At 40.7% G+C, this 19,530-nt stretch overlaps 1 protein-coding gene across 1 annotated transcript in view; it reads left to right on the top strand.

The window, feature by feature from the left end:
- The window catches only part of LOC119651303 (probable multidrug resistance-associated protein lethal(2)03659), a 34,523-nt gene extending 18,169 nt beyond the window's left edge, over window positions 1-16,354 (top strand). The window contains exons 2-8 of the mRNA XM_038054829.1: window positions 3,438-3,668; window positions 3,725-4,692; window positions 4,778-5,771; window positions 5,836-6,256; window positions 14,472-14,622; window positions 14,683-15,631; window positions 15,709-16,354. Of these exons, the coding sequence (XP_037910757.1) occupies window positions 3,438-3,668; window positions 3,725-4,692; window positions 4,778-5,771; window positions 5,836-6,256; window positions 14,472-14,622; window positions 14,683-15,631; window positions 15,709-16,006 (4,012 nt within the window). The 3' untranslated portion in view covers window positions 16,007-16,354. The remainder of the gene's footprint in view (window positions 1-3,437; window positions 3,669-3,724; window positions 4,693-4,777; window positions 5,772-5,835; window positions 6,257-14,471; window positions 14,623-14,682; window positions 15,632-15,708) is intronic.
- The last annotated feature ends 3,176 nt before the right edge of the window (window positions 16,355-19,530 follow it).

Genomic DNA, 19,530 nt, shown 5'->3' with positions numbered 1-19,530 from the left:
GTATCAATCAATCCTCAGACGCGTTGACCCAAGATTGTAACATCCGCGTGGGGACGGATATCAAATCATACACGCGGATAGTGCACTGAAAAAGGGAACAAGTTGTTCCCGAATTATCGATATTTGCATAATAAAAAAAACACTACTAGCGACGGATATCAAAACTGGGCCACTTGGTGAGAACGGCAGGTTAGTATCTACGACTGTTGTGCATTATTCGCTGCTAGTATAGACTTAGCGAAGTTTACTACTTCGAAAATTCTTTCTCTGGGCGCTTGATATTGTTTCAGTCTCACGTGCAACACTCTTAGAACCGAAGGCGACGGTTTCTTAGAAACTATAGGTTGTAGAGTGAAATCCGTTTTAGCCAAAGATGAAGTTCCAGACTCCTTCAACACGGGAACCTTCACAGTTACTATACAAGTCCTTCAGAAACAGGAACGCCTTGATAACTTATACTGGGCTCTGAAACTCGACATTTTGGTCATGGGTGCTTAGGCCTGTTTAGAAACACGCAACCATAGCAGAAAAGTTTGGGATCTTCCTAAAAGTCTTTATACATATATCCAATCTGCTGACAGTTCCAAGAGATCAAGTTAGAATTAAAGTTTTGATCTTTCTCTCCAGATTCAGCAACATTGTTGTGTAATTGGTCAGAAAGCTTGCTTGAGAGACGTTTCTCTAATCTTCACTCTGCTGCGCTAACCTGCGAACCATACTAACCGGAAAGTAGAGAAGTTGACCTTGATCAGCTCACGATGTAGCAACTCTACGAATTTGTCTTCGTAACAAACGCGCATCAAAATCCTTGCATAGACCTTGCGTCGGTTCAAATATAGTCCAGTCATCTAAACTGCTGCCGAAGAACGTTACGGAAATTATCACACCATTATCACAAAATTATTACACCAATCTGCTGCTCTACCTCTAAAAAGGGTGACCGAAATCCCCCTGAAACTTTGAATGAGTTAATATTTCCACGTGGAAAAGGAACTGATTGATAGACAGATATGTTAGTATGCCATTAGATACCAGTTCCCAAGATGCGATAATAGTGTAGACATGATCCGTTGAGATGGAAATAAACGGTCCTGCCTGGCATCTCAAAGACGAGTGCAGTTAGGTCCGAATCTGTCGTTAAGTCCGTATAAGTTATCGGATCCGGACCTATTGTCAAGTCTGTCCAAATTATTCATATTCCGTCCACCGTCACGTCTGTCATTTAAATGTACTGCACGAGTTGTAACAGGCAGCTGTGCATTGGGTGCGTGCTTCTTGAACGCCTGAAGCAATATAGGCGCCCATCGCCCGTGCATCCTGCATGGAAGGATCAATCCAATTCACAAGATCGTTGAGTGATACTGTTGAATCCAATATATCGTGAAGCGACTGGGATATATATTGAAATACTGCAGTCGTGTTTATTTCTACCTATCTTCATTTTTTTTTTCAATGTTTGTCCTGTTTGATAGTGGGATCGTTCGTCCAGTCCGAATTCACGGCTTTTCCGGCTTGGTCCGTGTGGAGTCGAGAGATTCTTAAATTTCGATCTATCGTATCAATCCATCGCTATTTCGGTCGACCTTTGAAGTTTTTCCCATCGACTTTGATGGTCAAGCCCATCGTAGCCAGTGAGTTCTTATCAGCGTGGATTACGTGATAATACATACTATGTAAAGAATTATCTTCCATTTTCCAGTCATGATCGTCATGACAACGTTGGGAGGAAGCTGACTCGCTTTGCAGACATAGGAATAGCAGAGGATTAAGAGATTGATGCCAACGTGAAAGTGGTTAGCAATTTAGGCTGTTGGAATAGTGGTGAACTGATGTATCGATTCGAAGATTGCATGAGGTAGAGGAGATGATTCTGTTATATGTTTCCTCAAACTACAATATGGTTTTTAGTTGGCGCTACCGAAATGGAACCACATGACCTTCATGGAAGCTGGAACCGATTGATCTTATCCGTTCACCATGGCTTAACTACCTAAGAGACCTAAGTATATATCGATGGGTGAATCTGTACCTATGTGTGGGCGCACTAAAGCGATAACACTTAAGTTGCAGTTTTTCCAATGTGGAGTAAAACTTTCCCTTTTTGTTTGACAATTTGAACGGGTCATTTGATACTCTCCTGAACGCACCTGATCATGACAATTGCTATAATGCCTTTTATATCGTGCTTTAGGAAAGGAGCCTTATTTATGGCTCGTTAGTTTTTTCTTGTAGACAGGACATTTACAGTTCTATTGTTTTCTCTTAGCATGACCACAGCTGAGCTTAATCTTTTGCTTTGTTTATCATTCAACCGAATATTATTTACGCGATTGTGGTACTATTTGCAAATTCCCCTGATCAATTTCTATAGATCCTCTATCGATCTGAGTGAAATTATGCGGTGTTTCCAACGATTAATTAATTGAAATAATAAAAACTTGTTGTTTCTTTTTCGTTGGTGTGGATATTTATTCTTGCAAATACCGATATTTCGGGAACCACTTGTTCCCTTCATCAGTGCTAACAAGTTTGCCTGAGCAGTTCTTATTATTTCAATCCTCTATCGATGCTTTATTTTTAGGAATTGGGGAATTCTAAGTCTGCATCCACTTGATGCCGGACCGGACTAAATGGAGACCAACTTCCTCCCCCTCTTTATGGTCTGCGGACTTCTCTTTTTGAGTTTAACACCCAAGGTTCAAAAAGTAAAAGAGGGATGAAGATGGCTACGGTTTCGTACCAGGGCAGAGGCAACTCATTAGACCTGCCTCACTTCTGCCCTGGGAGCAGCGTGACCGAAGCGCAAGACGACAAGGGTGCGAATAATATTCAACGTAAATCTGCCCACAGTTCAGATCAAAATTTGGCCGAAGCTAGACACTTTTTTTAAGAATTGTAAAAGGGAACGTATACATCTGCGAGCCGCTTCGGTCACGCTGCTCCCAGGGCAGAGGTAAAGCAGCATCTGATGTGTTGCCTCTGCCCTGGTACGAAATCGTAGCCGTCTTCGACCCTCTTTTACCTCTATCGATACTTTATAATGCAAGTAGCTCTTATTTTCAAAGTCAAAGGAAAACCACGCTAAACAATGGATCAATTCCTGAATTTACTGCCGATGCAATTTAGTGTATAGTAAGCACCCTAACTCCTGCCAATTGCCATGTTTCGTTCCCGTGGTCACATATTATTCCCTCCATTCTGTTTTAGTTCCTTTAAGTGGAAATACACTTTATTTAGAGCACTTCGTCCAGGCCGTTGCGTTCGAGATAAAAGTTTTCACTTCCAACAGCGTGACACGGTTTGTGAGAATATTTTTTATTGTAACTTTAGTGATGACGGAATAGCAACGTTAATTGGTTCAAATATTCCAATGAAGTAGGCTCATCTAAAAATCATTTTATAAATTAGTATAAATTCTCTTAATGTAACTTTTTCAGGTGGCTTCGTCATATATTCCGCAAGGGTTTCAACCGTCCATTGACCGAAGAAGAAATTTACGAGAACAAACCATGGCTCGATAGTGAAAAGAATACAAAGAAACTCGAACACTTCTGGAATGAAGAATTAGAGTCGAAAAATCCTAGCATGATAAGAGTAATATTCCGTGCCTATGGTTTGCAAGTTATAAGCCTAGGCTTGCTTTTCTCTTTAATGGAGTCAGGTGTTAGGTAAGTTGAATAAGTTCTTCTACATTCCTGCCATTAATCCAACTATTTTCTTACAGAGTAGTGCAACCATTGTGCCTTGGCGGTTTAGTGTCCTATTTTGCTGCCGGGCAATCGGATATCAGTAAAGACACAGCTTATATATATGCAACAGGCATAGTGATATGCTCCTTACTGCCAGTTATCACGTTTCACCCTTATATTCTTTACATATTCCAAATTGGAACAAAACTTAGAGTTGGCTGTGCGGGCTTAATATATAAGAAGATCCTGAGAATCTCGAAAGCATCAAGTAACGATGGCCTTAGTGGACGTGCAATTAATATTTTATCAAACGACTTAGGGAAATTCGATATAGCGTTATGCTTTGTGCATGATTTGTGGAAGGGCCCAGTTGAGGCTATTTTGTTGGGTTACTTCATGTACTTGGAGATTGGAGTATCGGCTGTGATAGGTGTGGCATTCATGCTTAGCTTCATCCCATTGCAAGCATGGGCTGCAAAGAAAGCTGCCTACTATAGACAACGTTCAGCGGAACGAACAGATATTCGTGTTAAGCTGATGAATGAAATTATACAGGGAATACAGGTTATAAAGATGTACGCGTGGGAAGGCTCGTTTGCTAAAGTTATAGCGCATGCACGTAGAAAAGAAATCAACGCTATTCGAGGATCAGTCTATATTCACGCTGGACTGTATACCACAACTATGATTTCACGTTTTTCGATATTTCTAAGCTTGGTTTCGTATGTCTTCATTGGTGATGTTATCACAGCGAAAAAAGTGTTTATTGTTTCATCATTTTTCAATGTGTTGAATGATTCGATGGTGCATTTTTGGCCTTTGGCAATAACATTCTGCGCTGAGGCTTATGTGTCGGCACGTCGTGTAAAAGAATTTTTATTAGAAAAGGAGGGCAAAGATCATCCTGTAGAATCAGTACGACAAACTAGCAGGGAGGAGGTGAATGGAAATTTGAAACATAACAGTAATGGGGATGTAAAACGTATGGAACAAGTTAATGGAAGTGAGTACCCTTCAATTCAGCCAATTCTCTCCATTGAGAACATGGAAGTAAGTCAGTTAACAATTTCCTTTTTTACTTTGAACAGGTACCAAATTTCTCAGCAAACGACGAACAGTAGATTTGAATTCAGAAAAGAAGGGCGTTAACATAAGCAGTGCAACAACCGCCTGGGATAGTAATACTGGCGAAAAATCTAACGATGTAATAAAAGATTTCAATATCGAAATTAAAGATTCTTCTCTAGCGGTTGCTGTTGGTCCTGTTGGATCGGGGAAGTCATCACTCCTGAATGTCATTATTGGGGAGCTGGAATTAGATAGTGGATACGTAACTGTGAACGGAAGCCTCAGCTATGCTTGTCAGGAGCCATGGGTATTCGAAGGGACCATAAAGGATAATATCATATTCATCGATGATTACGACGAAAATCGTTACAAAGAAGTAGTTCGCGTTTGTGCTCTTGAGCGTGACTTGGAACTTTTCCCGCATGGAGACCAAACAATGGTTGGTGAAAGAGGAATTAGCTTAAGTGGTGGACAAAAAGCAAGGGTCAACTTAGCCCGAGCCATATACAAGAAAGCCGATATTTACCTTTTGGACGACCCACTATCCGCGGTAGATGCTCAAGTTGGACGACATATTTTTGAAAGGTGCATTAAAGGATTTTTAAAAGACAAAATTTGCCTTCTTGTAACGCATCAGCTTCAATATCTAAAAGACGTGGAGCATGTGATATTTATCGATAATGGAAAAATCGTTGCTCAGGGCAGTTATGAAAAACTACATAAGATGCCTGAATTGAAGTTCCTTGCTCCCACGCATGACGAATCCGGCGAGGCAGGAGATCTCGAGAAATGTGATAAGGAATTCCAGAAGATCACCAAACCAATATCGAAAAAAACTGTCCAGGATGATATTGATGAACGGAAGGAGAGTCAAGCCATTGGAGCAGTTAGTCTGCAAGTTTATAAGTCATATTTCCAGTCGCTGAATGGATATTCTTATATGTTTATCGTATTCTTCCTGTTTATTCTCGCCCGAGCAACTCTAGCTGCTGTTGATTACTTTATTTCAAGATGGTGAGAACATTATCCTCGTATAATTTGATTAGATGTATACAATTCACTTTGTTTATTGTTTCAGGGCGATTTGGGAAGAAACTGTTGGAGGAAATTTGACGAGCTCCAATGCATATATTATCGATCCCGTAAACATCACAACCCTGGATAGTTTTTCTAGTCAATTTAGTAATGCAACAACTTTGAACGATACCGTCTCCCAAGAATTATCACCTGAAATACAAAGGGAGCGAGAAAATTTGATTATGATCTACTCAATATTATTGGGTTCGGCGCTTTTATTGTACTTAACACGAACTTACGGATTTTTCATGATGTGCCTTAGGATCTCACTTAATCTACACGACACGCTTTTCCGAGGAGTAACGCGCGCGAAAATGTGGTTTTTCAATACAAATCCATCAGGACGCCTTTTGAATCGATTTTCACGGGACATGCATACGATAGATACGGGCATGCCAGATTCAATGATCGATTGCTTATCGGTATGTACTTCTTATTCTTATTTTAGATCCTATTGAATAATTACGGAGAGATAAATTGCTAAATATTTGGAGTCGTCAGATTTACGTATATCTATAGGAAACATTAGGACTGAAACCAGGAATATCGGTTTGCGAAGTTAATTGATATATAATAGAACTATTTTCACATTTCTATAGAAAGGATTTTTCTTGACTCTTCGAATGTTTCGGTCGAGCTGTGTGGGAGTGGATTATATTCCCATCTAGTGATTCCGTTCCTATTTAAAGTAAAGGTTTTTTCATGCTGCAGTTGGTGCATTACATCTAATGAACGGAAAGATAAAAAATGTGCGGTTTTTACTTATTGTCTTTGAAGTCCTTTGCATGGCGTCCAGGAAATCGTGCAGAAGATACCAGATCAGGTTGGGTTAAGTGATGGCCTTAAGCTTCAGCATAGACCACTTACGATCAATAACGACGCTATATATTTACCATACTACATAATTCAACCTTCAACTCCCGTTAAGTTATAAAGGAAGGTTCCCAGATTTATCAATTTTCCTAGTAAGCAGTAGTAGTAGTAGTAGCCGGAAAGAAAGTTGTGGTTAGTTTGCTGTTCAAAGTTTTAATCTATGAGTGAATTTCTACGCGTGCTACGATTGGACATTGCGTCCTAAGAGGTTCTAGAAGGATTTTGCTTCTATTTCTGTCCAGTCCGTCATTTTATCGCACTAAATTCATCACCTCATTCATCTTAAGTTTAGTGACATTGTAAGTTTCACTGTGGTTAAAGGCAGTATTCATGGTTAAAGCCAGTTGCATGGTGGTTGTGGTTGCGTCCATGTCGCGGGCAGAGCTCAATGCTTGGAGTTGAGCCTACAATTTGGGGTTTTACTCCTTAACTGCGGCAGAGGTGTTAGATAGACCTCGCATTCACTGGTATCAATGGTGAGCCTTCCTAAAAGAATAAAGCAATGTTGAAATCTGCTTTTTTGTTTGGGCAGCAACTTTTCTAGGTACATCCTTCTTTATCAATGATCATTTTCCAATATCAATCTTACATTTATACAAAAATATTGCTTAGGGCTGTGTTTGTTAAGAAAATTAAACAGAAAAAATGTGCTTGTAAAAAGTGTCTATGCACTCACTCGTTGCATTACACTCGTATGGTCATCTATGTCGCGTGAGGCCAGGAGTTATGTTTCAGTTTTACAGTAACGAGTTAGTGTATTATTTCATGCACTATGGGAATAGAACCGATCATATTGCAAGAAGTGAATTTGAGTGATATGATGAAGAAACATCTATAAGCTGTGAGAATCGTATTTCAGATGCGAATTATAAACATTATAAAAACAGAATGTGTCATGAATATTTACGGAAATTAAGAGATGAAAGAAAATGGAAGTGATGCGAATACAAAGTGAGTTTAGTAGGCAATGTTTGGTGTCCATGTCCACCTTTTTCGCAGCATATACTTGTACAGTAATTTAACAACTCTGGATATGAATGATTTTGCACTTACTTGACATTGTTGAAAAAATAGGTAATGTCAATAACGAAGCCTCTGTAAAATAGTGGGGCGTCCATCTCAATCGTCGCCGTTGGGTAGGCCCCGATCCTATCTAAAAATGAGAATAGTTTTTCGATGTATGGACGGTGTCAAGATGCAAGCAAACTAGTCAACACCACGCAATTTCGTATTTGCCCGCTAAATATTGGTTCCTTCATTGGTAAGATAGAGAACCTTGAAAAAGCCTCCGGAATAGGCGCATTGATCGTTTTGCAGGAAACTCGATCATGGGGTGCTAAAAGCTGCGAAATAGAACGAGAGCAAGGTTCAAATTGCTATAAACTCCTCTATTTTGGTGCCCACGCATTCTCAATATGGTTTCTACATTGCCATCTCTGGAGCTTCCGTGGCAGCATTAAAAAGCGAGTGATTTGATGGCCGATTAATGCCATTTTAGTTGACCGCACAATTAATTTCCTTACCGCCTACACGCGAGTCTCTCGATCTCGAATACTGATTGGCATGAGATGGTGCTTGACATTGCTGCTTTTAACATTTTTTTTCAAACTATCAACCTGTGTTTAATAACCGCGTCGCGTCTTCCCTTAAAATTTCTAAACTTCCCCAAGGGTCCAAGGTTGTTCGGTTTGCATGGCGCAAGAGCTCAAGATTTTCCCGTTGAATGATATGGCCTTCTTCGACTACATGCGCTGCTACTGATGATCTTATGCACGACTTTTGATTCCTTGATGTGTTCACTAAATCTAGCCGTTATCAGGTATTTAGTCTGTCCTATGTATATCTTATTACAATCGCTGCACGTTATTTGGTATATCCCGCTTTTTTCCTCCGCTGCCAAAGGATCCTTGACGTTTCCCAGTAAATTCCGCAAGGTGGAAGATCGGCTCGGATCTGCGACTTCCAACTTTTTTATTCAATTCCTGATGTTGTTAAATAGGTAGGAATACGGGATACTTATCCGTCTCGTGGTTGCCTCCTTATGCTGCGAGAATAGTGCTGTATAGGCATGCTTATTGTGTTGCTTGATTTTCGTTACGATCAGCTTCTCAATAGTCTGAGGATTATACCCATTCTTAATAGCGGTGTCAATAATATGCTTTCCTTTCTTATTGAAGGCGTATTCTGAAAGAGGGCATGTGATCAGTCGGTGAATCATGCAATTATAGGTTGCTATTTTTTGAGAAAATGTATGATGTGGAGGTGCTGTAGGCTTACGGCATATCTTGAACTTAAGCTTCCCGCTAGAGTTGACGATATTCAAATCTAGGAAGGGTAGAGCCGTATTCTTTTCTACCTCTAGTGTAAACTCGATTTTATGATGAATCTTGTTTATAGAGGAGATGACCATGTCGATATCGTCTCTTCTAACAATAGAAAATACGTTGTCTACACACCTAAACCATACTTTAGGCATTATTCCGCTCGAATCAATTTTTTCTTGGATTGATGACAAGAACCTTTCATTGATTAACAGAGAGAGGGAGTTCCCTATCGCTACTCCCGAAGTAGTTTTGTAGAGTCTACCCCGAAACGTAAAATAGTTTTCGTTCATGCAGAGCCTGGCAAGGTTTGCATAGATTCGGAATTTTTTCTCCATTCCAGCTTGGCTCAATCATCTCTCCAGTTGGAAAATTGACTCATTCACTGGTGTGTTGGGAAACAATGTCTTCACGTCGAACGACACCATCACCTCGCCCTCACTCATCCTCTCAATGCGTTGCAGCCTCTGTATTAGTTCATGGAAGGGGGGGGGGGGGGGGGATGGGAGCCACTGAATACTTACTATTCGTCATCCCAATGGCCTGGCACTCATTGATCAACCACTTGGCGATGTTGTACGTCAGGGAGTTCGAGTCCATAATGATTTCTCGCATCTCGTCCTCCTCCTTGTGGATTTTCGGTTGACATCTGATCTGTTGGAAGCGCAGGATTAGGCATTCTGAATCGCTCAATATTCGGGAATACCACACTAGCATCCTTCAATGCTCGATCGATCCTTTTGATAGATTCCGGAAGCGAGTTGCTCCGCAATTAGAAGAAATTTCTACTCTCCAGTTTCCGAAAAAGAGCCTAGTCATACTTATCTTTATCTATAAAGACATATCTGGAGCGACCCCTGGTCTATCAATTTTAGGCTAGATTACAAGGAGCAGACAAAAATCTAATCTCTAATGAAGCTGATGCTAAATCTTATTCAAAATCAAAGAGGAAAAAGAAAAAACAATACAGAAAGGATTGTGTGGACGCCCTTTACTTTTAAAGACGTGAACGGGAGATATACTACGTGTCATAGACAGGCCGATCCGAAGCCGAGGAAAGCGACTTTTGGCAAATACCCCAAAAAAAAAAAGCTGTAATGTACCTGCCGATTATTATATCTTCAACGCGGACGATCTTAATGATCATGGCGGTAGAAAAGTGGACGGCAAACGGTATGCGGGATAAAGGGCTTGAAACACGCAATAACGATGACGACGCTATCGTCGATTTTGTGACCTTCTTCCTGCTAATACATGGTTTATTAAACGGTTGTCTCATATCCGACTTTCATTGCTGCCTTGTGTATCAAACCACTTTGAGATCAACGCGAAGTGCACACTGGCTCTACGTGAACTAAATGGTGGCAATTACGAAAGAAAAAAAAGGAATGACCTCACTCATTCCGCCGTCCATCATTACGAGTGTTGAAGAAATGTGGACTCAAACTAAAAATATAATCCACAAAACGTTTCAATTTTGCCAAAAGTGGACACCAGCGCAAACAAGATATTGAACATCTTTATTGTGTTAATGATAAGAATAGTACGTTACTTACCCACCGGCAAACCAGAACGGATCGATAACGAGAATATTTCGAGCAGATTTTAACTAATTCATCACTTTCGGGAGTATTGTCGCCTTTGGAGCAATTTCACCCATTAGGGCTATCGAAGTTGAAGAGGAAAGCATGGGAATGAATCGGGGTAAAGCAACAGGACTTGATAATACTGTAGCTCAGCTCTGGAAAGCGAAGAGCTGAGACCAAACACTTTGGTTTCGTGATTGTTTCAACCAGATTATTGAGAATAAAACACTTTCTGATCGGCAAAAAATAACCGTTCCAATCGTCGCCTCATGTAGCATTGTCTTGACTAATCTCAACAAAATAGAATTTTTAACGACCGACTCTATCGTTGTCATTGACAGTGATCTGTAGAGAACTGAGCTATTTAATTATCTCGGATTGGTGCTTGTAGCCAATGGTGAGCTGCGCCATGAAAATGCTTCATGTGTCAGCGCAAATTGTATAAAGTTTCGTTCTACAGCCGGGAACCTGTACGATCGACACATCAACGACTGTCATCTGAACCAGTGAGCCATTTACACATTAAGATGAGCCTAAACATCGGCGCAATGGGGAACGACCAAAAAATCGACCGAAACAACGAGGACTTGATTCGCTAGACGGTGATTTGAGAGCCTCTCGACTCCTCTCGGACCAAGTATATTATCGAGAAAAGCCGAATCTGCTACTTAACGGGACAAGTCGTAAAGCAGAAAAAAATTGTGGAAAGTATTTATAATGTTCAGGAGTGCATCGAGAGGGTCTTCTGTATATTGAAAGGACTGGCAGAAACCACATCCTGAAGGGTAGTTTTCGCTGTTTTTTTTTCAAGTGTGCGTGGTGAATCCTCCAAAGCTGCGTAGGGTCGATAGCTTGTTAAACATTGTTGAGAATTTTGTCCATAATTTTAGTCAGAAAGAATTAACGCATATCCCATGAAGTCCTTTATATTATGGGGTCCGCTTTTTCTATACTGGGTATGAGCACTATGTGAGCGAGCATCAAACGTTGCGTGAGGTACATAAGTCAATCGAAGAAAGCACTTCAAGATGATGGCAACCCTTGGTATTATTAAGTTATTAGCCGTGTTGCATGCTGGAATTGGTTTCCGCAGTTTGGAAAGTAAGTAGAAAATAGCTCCGCCTTCAGATTAACTTCCATTTTCTTTATGAGCTGCATTGACAGTATGTATTTTTGCAAGACGATTTTCCTGCTATGAAGCTTTTGATGTGTTTCAAATAATCAATATGTATGTATGTTTTAAATATGTAAACCTACAAGTGGCTCGAAAAGGAAGATTTTCGTAGAATCAATGGATTTCAAATTTTCATCTTTTTTCTATACAATTCTGACGAGCGCTTAGATCACTGCCAACCCGAAGTTCGCTTTCTTTTTGGTTGTATAGCGCAGGCTTTGCTGAGCAACGGGTTTGTCGTGAACCATACATATTGTGGTTATTATCAGGGGTCGTTGTCTTTGATTGCTTTCAACATAGTTTTTCATGACCAAACGTGAAGTTTTAGACCTCCATCACACAATATGTTTCATAGAAGAGTTCCCCATGAAGAACTTTGAGGAGTAGCTGCTGTAATAATGTACTCTTTAAGCCTTTTATCTATCTCTTACCATTGGAGCCTATGTAGGCAGCATTGAGCTACGTAGCTAGGGACATTAAGTTCTTAATTGAAGCTTAGATAGCCGAATTAAAAACATTTTTGATGTACAGCGTTACCATAGCGCAGTACTTGTCGAAAATGCATCCCGAGCTAGATTCTCGATCCTACTTGGCTCGTCGATATGCGATTTGCTTCCTCGATGAATGGAAGCAGTCTAATAAATATCGTTTTCTTTAACATCTTTCCCATGGTATCCAAAAGCGGTGTTTTGTTGAAAGTTTCAGTACTTAAACCAAACATGTATCTTTTTCCACTAGAGGAGGGCATACCGTTCATCATGTACGAATAACAATCATTTATCTCTAGGATCTATGCCTTGAAGCCTTTTAGGGCATTCATTTAAGACCGTAACGGCATACCAAGAGACTAAAAGTGACCATAGAAATCTCTGCGCCTCTAGTAAGATTTAATTCTTGATCTTCCATTGCGACAGCTTAGCGCTCTAACCATTAAGTCAGTCTCTCATAGTTGAATTTAAAGCTTTGCTCGGAATTCCATTCAATCCCGGGGCCTTTTTGTCTACTATGCTTGCGCAGATCACCAACTCCAGTCCACCTCCGTAACGGAACGCTTCAAGTAGACATCCTGTCGACTTAGTGCTTGAGGGTCTTGCCTCTTCAGAAAGAACCGTAGACAGGTCATTTACTGTGACTATTGCTCAGGCACCTTGTTCATAACAACTCTCACTTAAGACCACTTCTGAGATCGCGATATTATTCTTCCAGTTTCTAGTGATAAAGACTCGCTCTTGCCCTTTGACAAAGTACTTCTTTCTTTCTTTCTTCTACCAATAATTCGATTTCCTGCTGAAGAGTAAACGGCGGCATGCCTATCAGCTAGGCATCCAACCATCCTGCTTTGTAACAGCAAATCCTTCCGTTGTGGATTTTTCCGTGATTTGTTCCTGGAGGATGATGTTGCAAAGTAGTGAAATTCGGAACATGTAAAGCACCCCTTTAAAGAGATATGCCCTCTAGTTTGGACACGACCCATTCGATTTAATCAGTTCAAGAGCTGATACCGTTCGTAAGTTGATAATAACGGTGTATCTCCATCTATAGATCTTCTTTATGCCCTTTATGGAATTTGGTGTAAGACCGTTAAGGTCGAGTTGGACTTCGAACGCAGTGAGGATCCATTTTCGCGAGCTCGTCTAGGCTCTGGAGTCTTAGAGCTATCACTTACTTTTGAAGGATAGCACTAAGTACGTTGCCTCAAATCCCCCTCTTTTACTTGAGATTGGGGCCAACATACTATTCACGTAACTCGGCGAAGTTTTTCTTGCAGACTTTGATTTAGTACTCAGGCTTCTGCTTATATTTAGCGCCGCAACTTATTTATTCAATAATTTGTCTACGAAAGAAAAATTTCTATTTTGTTCCTCCTTCCATGTTGCCTTTCACTGATGCGTCCGGTTTGGTCCTGTGACTTTCTAATGTTCTATTATCTTCGATTATTGCGAGTTTTGGCTTGCTAAATGCGTCATCCGTAACGCTGGTGATCTGACGGGCATAAATTACTGTTGCAAAGATCTGTTGTGAATTTAAGTTTAGCAGAGTAGCCAAGATTCCCAGCACTATGATTATTTGATATTGTCAGCTGGGTATCCGCTTGCTTAATTCTAAGAACCGTGGGTACAGACTTTGCTAAAACTTGTATCATAAGATTCGCACTCATCTTCGATTTCATATTGATTTCTTTTCCTATGTCTATTTACGGAGATACCTATATGCGCACGGATATGCATCCCTCAAGTATGACCTTATCCGCACAAAGGGACATATCTGATGACAATATGCAGTAACTGTTTTAGAAAAAACGTTTGGATTATTCGTCTTGATCCTACCCTCATGGCTTCAACCTCATTCTCATTCGGAGTAGCATTTCTTGAGTGATAAGAGTTTACCCGGCTTGATGTTTGTTAACATACTTCGCAATGTGGGTGGAAATCACACTACTACTAACAAAATTATAGTAGGTGAAGTTTCACTTGTCAGCAGCTCACCAAAGTGAATAGTTGGACAGAATATATGCGTATACACTACGAGTTAGGTAGAAATTGGACAAATATTCTTAGAAATACTCAAAATCTTTCATACGTGGAGCGCCGGCTTTCTGATTTTCGATTTTTTTTAGTGTACTGTTAAGAGTTAAGAACAAAAGTAGGTTATATTTGGCTTTAATCATGACCATTTTTTGCAGTTCTTTACCGACATTACTGCAGTTCTCGTCATGGTAGTGGTTGTGAATTATTGGCTCCTAGTTCCTGTTGTCGTTGTGGCGATCATATTTTACATGTTGCGTACAATATACGTGAACACTGCCAGGAGCGTTAAACGAATCGAATCGATGGGTAAATCCAAATCCTTTTTCAACTTTCACTCGCTTATTCATCAACCTTCTATATTTGCAGCCCGCAGTCCAGTTTATTCACACACCAATCAAACCTTCCAAGGAATAACCACAATCAGAGCCTTCCGAGCTGAAAGCATTCTTTTTGAAGAGTTTCATGGATTTCAAAATACAAACTCGGCAGCTTGGTATCTATTTTTAGCTGTAACGCGAGCTTTTGCTTTTTGGTTGGACATAGCCTGTGTGGTCTTCATTGGGGTGGTAACATTCAGCTTCATGATATTCGAAGACCAATTCCAAAGTGGTGATGTCGGCTTAGCTATAATGCAGTGCATATCAATGATTGGGATGTGCCAGTGGGGAATGCGACAAACAGCCGAATTGGAAAATCAAATGACTTGCGTTGAAAGAGTTGTAGAATATGCGAATCAGCCATCAGAAGGTGCTCTTGAAACGGATCCCAAATATAAGCCATCTGTAAACTGGCCGGAAAATGGTGCAGTGAAGTTTGATCAATTGTCTTTGCGATATTCTGAAAATAGTGAACCAATTCTCAAGGATCTTTTATTCGAAATTAAACCAATGGAGAAAATCGGTATCGTGGGTCGAACGGGCGCTGGAAAAACGTCCATAATTCAGGCATTGTTCCGATTGGCATTAAATGATGGCTCGATCGTTATTGATGGTAGCGATACTGCTAATCTAGGTCTACATGATCTGCGGAGCAAGATATCAATTATTCCACAGGATCCGATTTTGTTCTCGGGCACGTTACGTTATAACTTGGATCCATTCGAAACCAAATCAGACGCTGAATTATGGAGAGCACTGGAGGATGTTGAGCTGAAAACGCATGTCAGCTCCTTGATGGGTGGCTTAAATTGTAAAATGTCCGATGGCGGTTCCAACTTCAGCATGGGGCAGCGGCAGTTAGTGTGTTTGGCTCGTGCGATATTGAGAAATAACAAGATATTGATTCTTGACGAAGCAACGGCCAATGTAGATCCAGAGTAAGTTTGAAGTTATATAGTTTCTTTGAACGTCGGATGTTACTTCTAAGTTTTCCATTTTGTTTTTTTTTTTATAGAACCGACAAACTTATCCAACGAACTATTCGCTCCAAATTCGTTAACTGCACAGTACTTACAATAGCGCATCGCCTTCACACAGTAATGGATAGTGATCGGGTGTTAGTGATGGATGCCGGACGAGCAGTGGAGTTTGGGCATCCGTTTGAGTTACTTCAGAACGCTGACGGTCACTTACGGAACCTTGTCAATAAGACAGGCTCTGCAACAGCAGCGATATTAATGGAAGCGGCGAAATCAAGTTATAAAACAAATAGCAGGGAAACTGAAGAGAGTTCGCACGTAAAAGTTGATTAGTAAGTTTTAACACCCTCCTTTTATTATGTAAGTGAATATCTCACGAGTATTATATGATTAAGTAGGAAAATGTTCATCAGTTACGGTTTTTGACCTCAAGTTTTACTTATACAAAATGTATTTATTTAGTACTTATGTACGTTGTCTTAACTAGGTAATTATTATTTTGAACGAAAACCGTTAAGTACAATATTCATTCAATGATCTGTGGGGACAATCAGTTCCATTGCGAATTTCTCCATAAGTTTACTTTTAGTTATATCAAATGTTGAATGTGATTTATTTTTTATACAATGCTCTTCGACGATTTCGCATCTTCACAAATGAATAAATATTTTAATAAATAAACGAATTTGTTTTAAAATGTTTCTGGTGCTCGAGGGTGATTAGTTATCACCGTAGGTGGAAACAAAATTTCGTCTTCTGTTCTCTCCACTCTATCTGAACTTTGATGCTTGTCTAATCGAGGACCTCATGATTGTGAGTTATTCCTAAACGCAGTAGATGTCCATAGATATAATGTTTATAATTATCTTGTATGAGTCAATGAGATTATATCGTTTCTAGATCTAGAATTTTGGTTTGCATGCTATTGCTTACCGTAAGGATGGAAGATTGGACTCACGGTGAACGCTAGGAAGACTGGACTAGTTATGTTCACTAGGAACGTCAGGTGGGGCGGCTACATGCTTCCCCTATCAGCAACGAAATCCAGCTGATACAATCAGTCAAGTATTTAGGAGTACATCCCGACTCCAAGTTAACGTGGAAGATCCTGGATATCGAGGAACAATACCGGAAATCCTGCAGATTGCTCTGATGCTGAAGGATAGGTAAGACCCGGGGATTTTCGCTAAAACGGATTCACCGGATGTATATATCCATAATAAAACCCATTTTGATGTATGCATGCATTGTCTGGTGGCCGAGATTGAACTTTGCTAACAGCAGGAGGCTGCTGGCGCAGATTCAAAGGCTTGATTGTCTACGTATTACTGAAGCAATGAGTACTACGCCTACTGTCGCACTCCAAGGTATCCTGCATCTCCATTCGTTTGATAATGAAACAACGCGTGCCGTGTCCGTCTGAAAATTCCTTCGCAAACATCAGGTGGCTCTGATGCCCGCCGATCATATGGTTTCCAGATTCGCCTTTGAAAAGACATACTCCGCCATAATCACCAAAGAAGAAGATTGAACGATAATAATCTTTACCGACGGGTCAATTGTGGAAGACGGAGCAGATGCAGGGGTTCTAGCAAAATCCGGTTATGGAACTGGCCCGACCTCTCGGAAAAATAGTGACCATATTCCAAGCGAAGATATATGCCAATTTAATGGCAGCAGAAGAATGTTTGCGATAAAAATGGAGGGGTGGCATCATTCGAATCTGTTATGACAGTCGGGTAGCAGTGTCGGCATTAGACAGCAACAACATATTAAATCAGTTGGTGTGGAGTTGTCATCTGGTGCTAAAACTTTGCCGATTAAAAGAAACGTTCCTGATGTGGGTATCAGGGCACTCAGACATCGCTGGTAATGAGGATGCTGACACACTGGCTCGCCGGGGTTCTGGATTCACAATGAGCCAGAACCAGGAAATTGTAAGGATTCTCTCAGCCAAATGGAGAAATTTGAAAATCTGCCGGCAGGCGAAAATCTTTGTGAAGGAACCCAGTACTGCTAGGGGGCACTTTTTGTTTTTTTTTTGTTGAGGATGCTGGAAGTCCTGAGTGACGGACCGAACCACTTGGAAAGCAACTTACTTCCTCTTTTGTAGTTACACGGACTGCTCTTTTTTAAGTTAAACCCAAGTTTTCAAAAAAGTAAAAAAGTTGACTAACGGTTTCATCCAGGGCAGAGGCAATAGATGTCATTACTTTCGATCACGCTGCTCCCAGGGTAGAGGTGAGACAGCGTCTGATGAGTTACCTCCGCCCTGGACGAAACCGTCAGTCAACTTTTTTGCATTTTTATTGTCCCTTAAGAAGTGGGGTATGAAAACCCTAGTAGGGCTTTTAACGGGACACTGCTCTTCGAACTACCACATGGAAAAAATGGGGTAGTGGCTCCGGTTATATACAGGCAATATGTGGAGGAGGAAGAGACTGCCCTGCGGTTCATATGCCGTTGACTGCCCTGACGTCAGATGAGGATACCCTGGTAAGGTTTTCTTCAACGTAGAATCTAGGCATTCTCTGTCTTTGGAGAATGTTTTGAAATTCACGAAAGCCTGTCAACGCTGTAGCGAGAGGTCGTTGAACAGTCGCTTTCCGGGGATAGTACGATAGGCCTAATAAAGGTCTGAGTGCTTGGAGCTGGGGATTTCCTTACTATACTAAACTAAACTAAACTAAGGTCTAACTTTTTAGTGGAAGAACTACCATATCACTCCGACAAATGTGATGGGATGGAAGGGCTAGGCGTGTTATTATAGACGCTGGATGAAAGCTCGGAATGTGCTAACTGGAGAACCACCCTGTTAGCCACTCTCGCTATTACTGACTCAATCTTCTCTCCATCCTATTTGGAGCCACCGCGATATTGGTTTCCGAAAAATTACTCCTTACTCAACTCTTCTTACCCATCAGCGTTCGCAAAACCCTTCAGATTATTATTGCCTCACTGGAAGGCATCTCCGGGTTCGTATATACCGATTTTATTTAGGGTCCTAATTAATCAGTCCCAACGATGTCGTTGTTACTTTCGCTACAGGATAACTACTTCTCCTGCTTCATGCACAATTTTCTATTTTAGCCTGGTTCTCCCTACTTAGAATGCTTTCTGTTATTGAAATCAGTGAGTACGACTACGTATGACATAGACATGAATTAATGGAAGCCTGGAGCTTTTAAGTAACAATGGTGGCCACTTTGCATCTACCGCTCCGATATATGTTACTAGCATAAGGAGAACAGTGTCAACTTGGTGTTCTCGTTAAAATAGTTGCAGTTTCAAATTTTGGTCAAACCAGCGAAGGCAAATTTAGTACTGTTAATGCGTCAAGAGACATCAAGTTCAGGTAGACACAACGCTTCCTAGACATACGAATTGGTCAACGCTTTCGATGTTTTGTCCATTAATGCAAATAGGAAGAGTGCGATGATCAGTCAGACTGAGAACCTATATTTTGTTAGTGTTTGTTTTCGGTCCAACTCTACTTGTTAGATGTCATCAACGTAGCCGAGTTATTTGAGGAAGAAGGACGCACCCTAAAATATAAAAAAAATATGAGAAAATATGATTCGAAGGATGTTAATGCGGTCTGTGCTTTTTGTCGATCAGACTTTTGTGGTGTTTCTTGATGTGTTCCATAATGATTTTAACTGATATCTTGGCTACATCTCAAAGCTCAAGGCGAATACTCTTCTTAAGAATCATAACGGATGTCCCCTCAGATCTCAGATTGCCAGTATTTGGCTACATTCCAATTAACACCCCTACAGAGACTGCGGGGAATGCTGCTTCTGCTTCTTCATCTGCTCAGAGGACCAAATACTGCACCTGGTCCATCTAGTGGAATT

The sequence above is a fragment of the Hermetia illucens genome, chromosome 3, assembly GCF_905115235.1.
Source record: "Hermetia illucens chromosome 3, iHerIll2.2.curated.20191125, whole genome shotgun sequence".
Taxonomy (NCBI): domain Eukaryota; kingdom Metazoa; phylum Arthropoda; class Insecta; order Diptera; family Stratiomyidae; genus Hermetia; species Hermetia illucens.
This window is presented reverse-complemented; position numbering and strand designations above follow the sequence as displayed.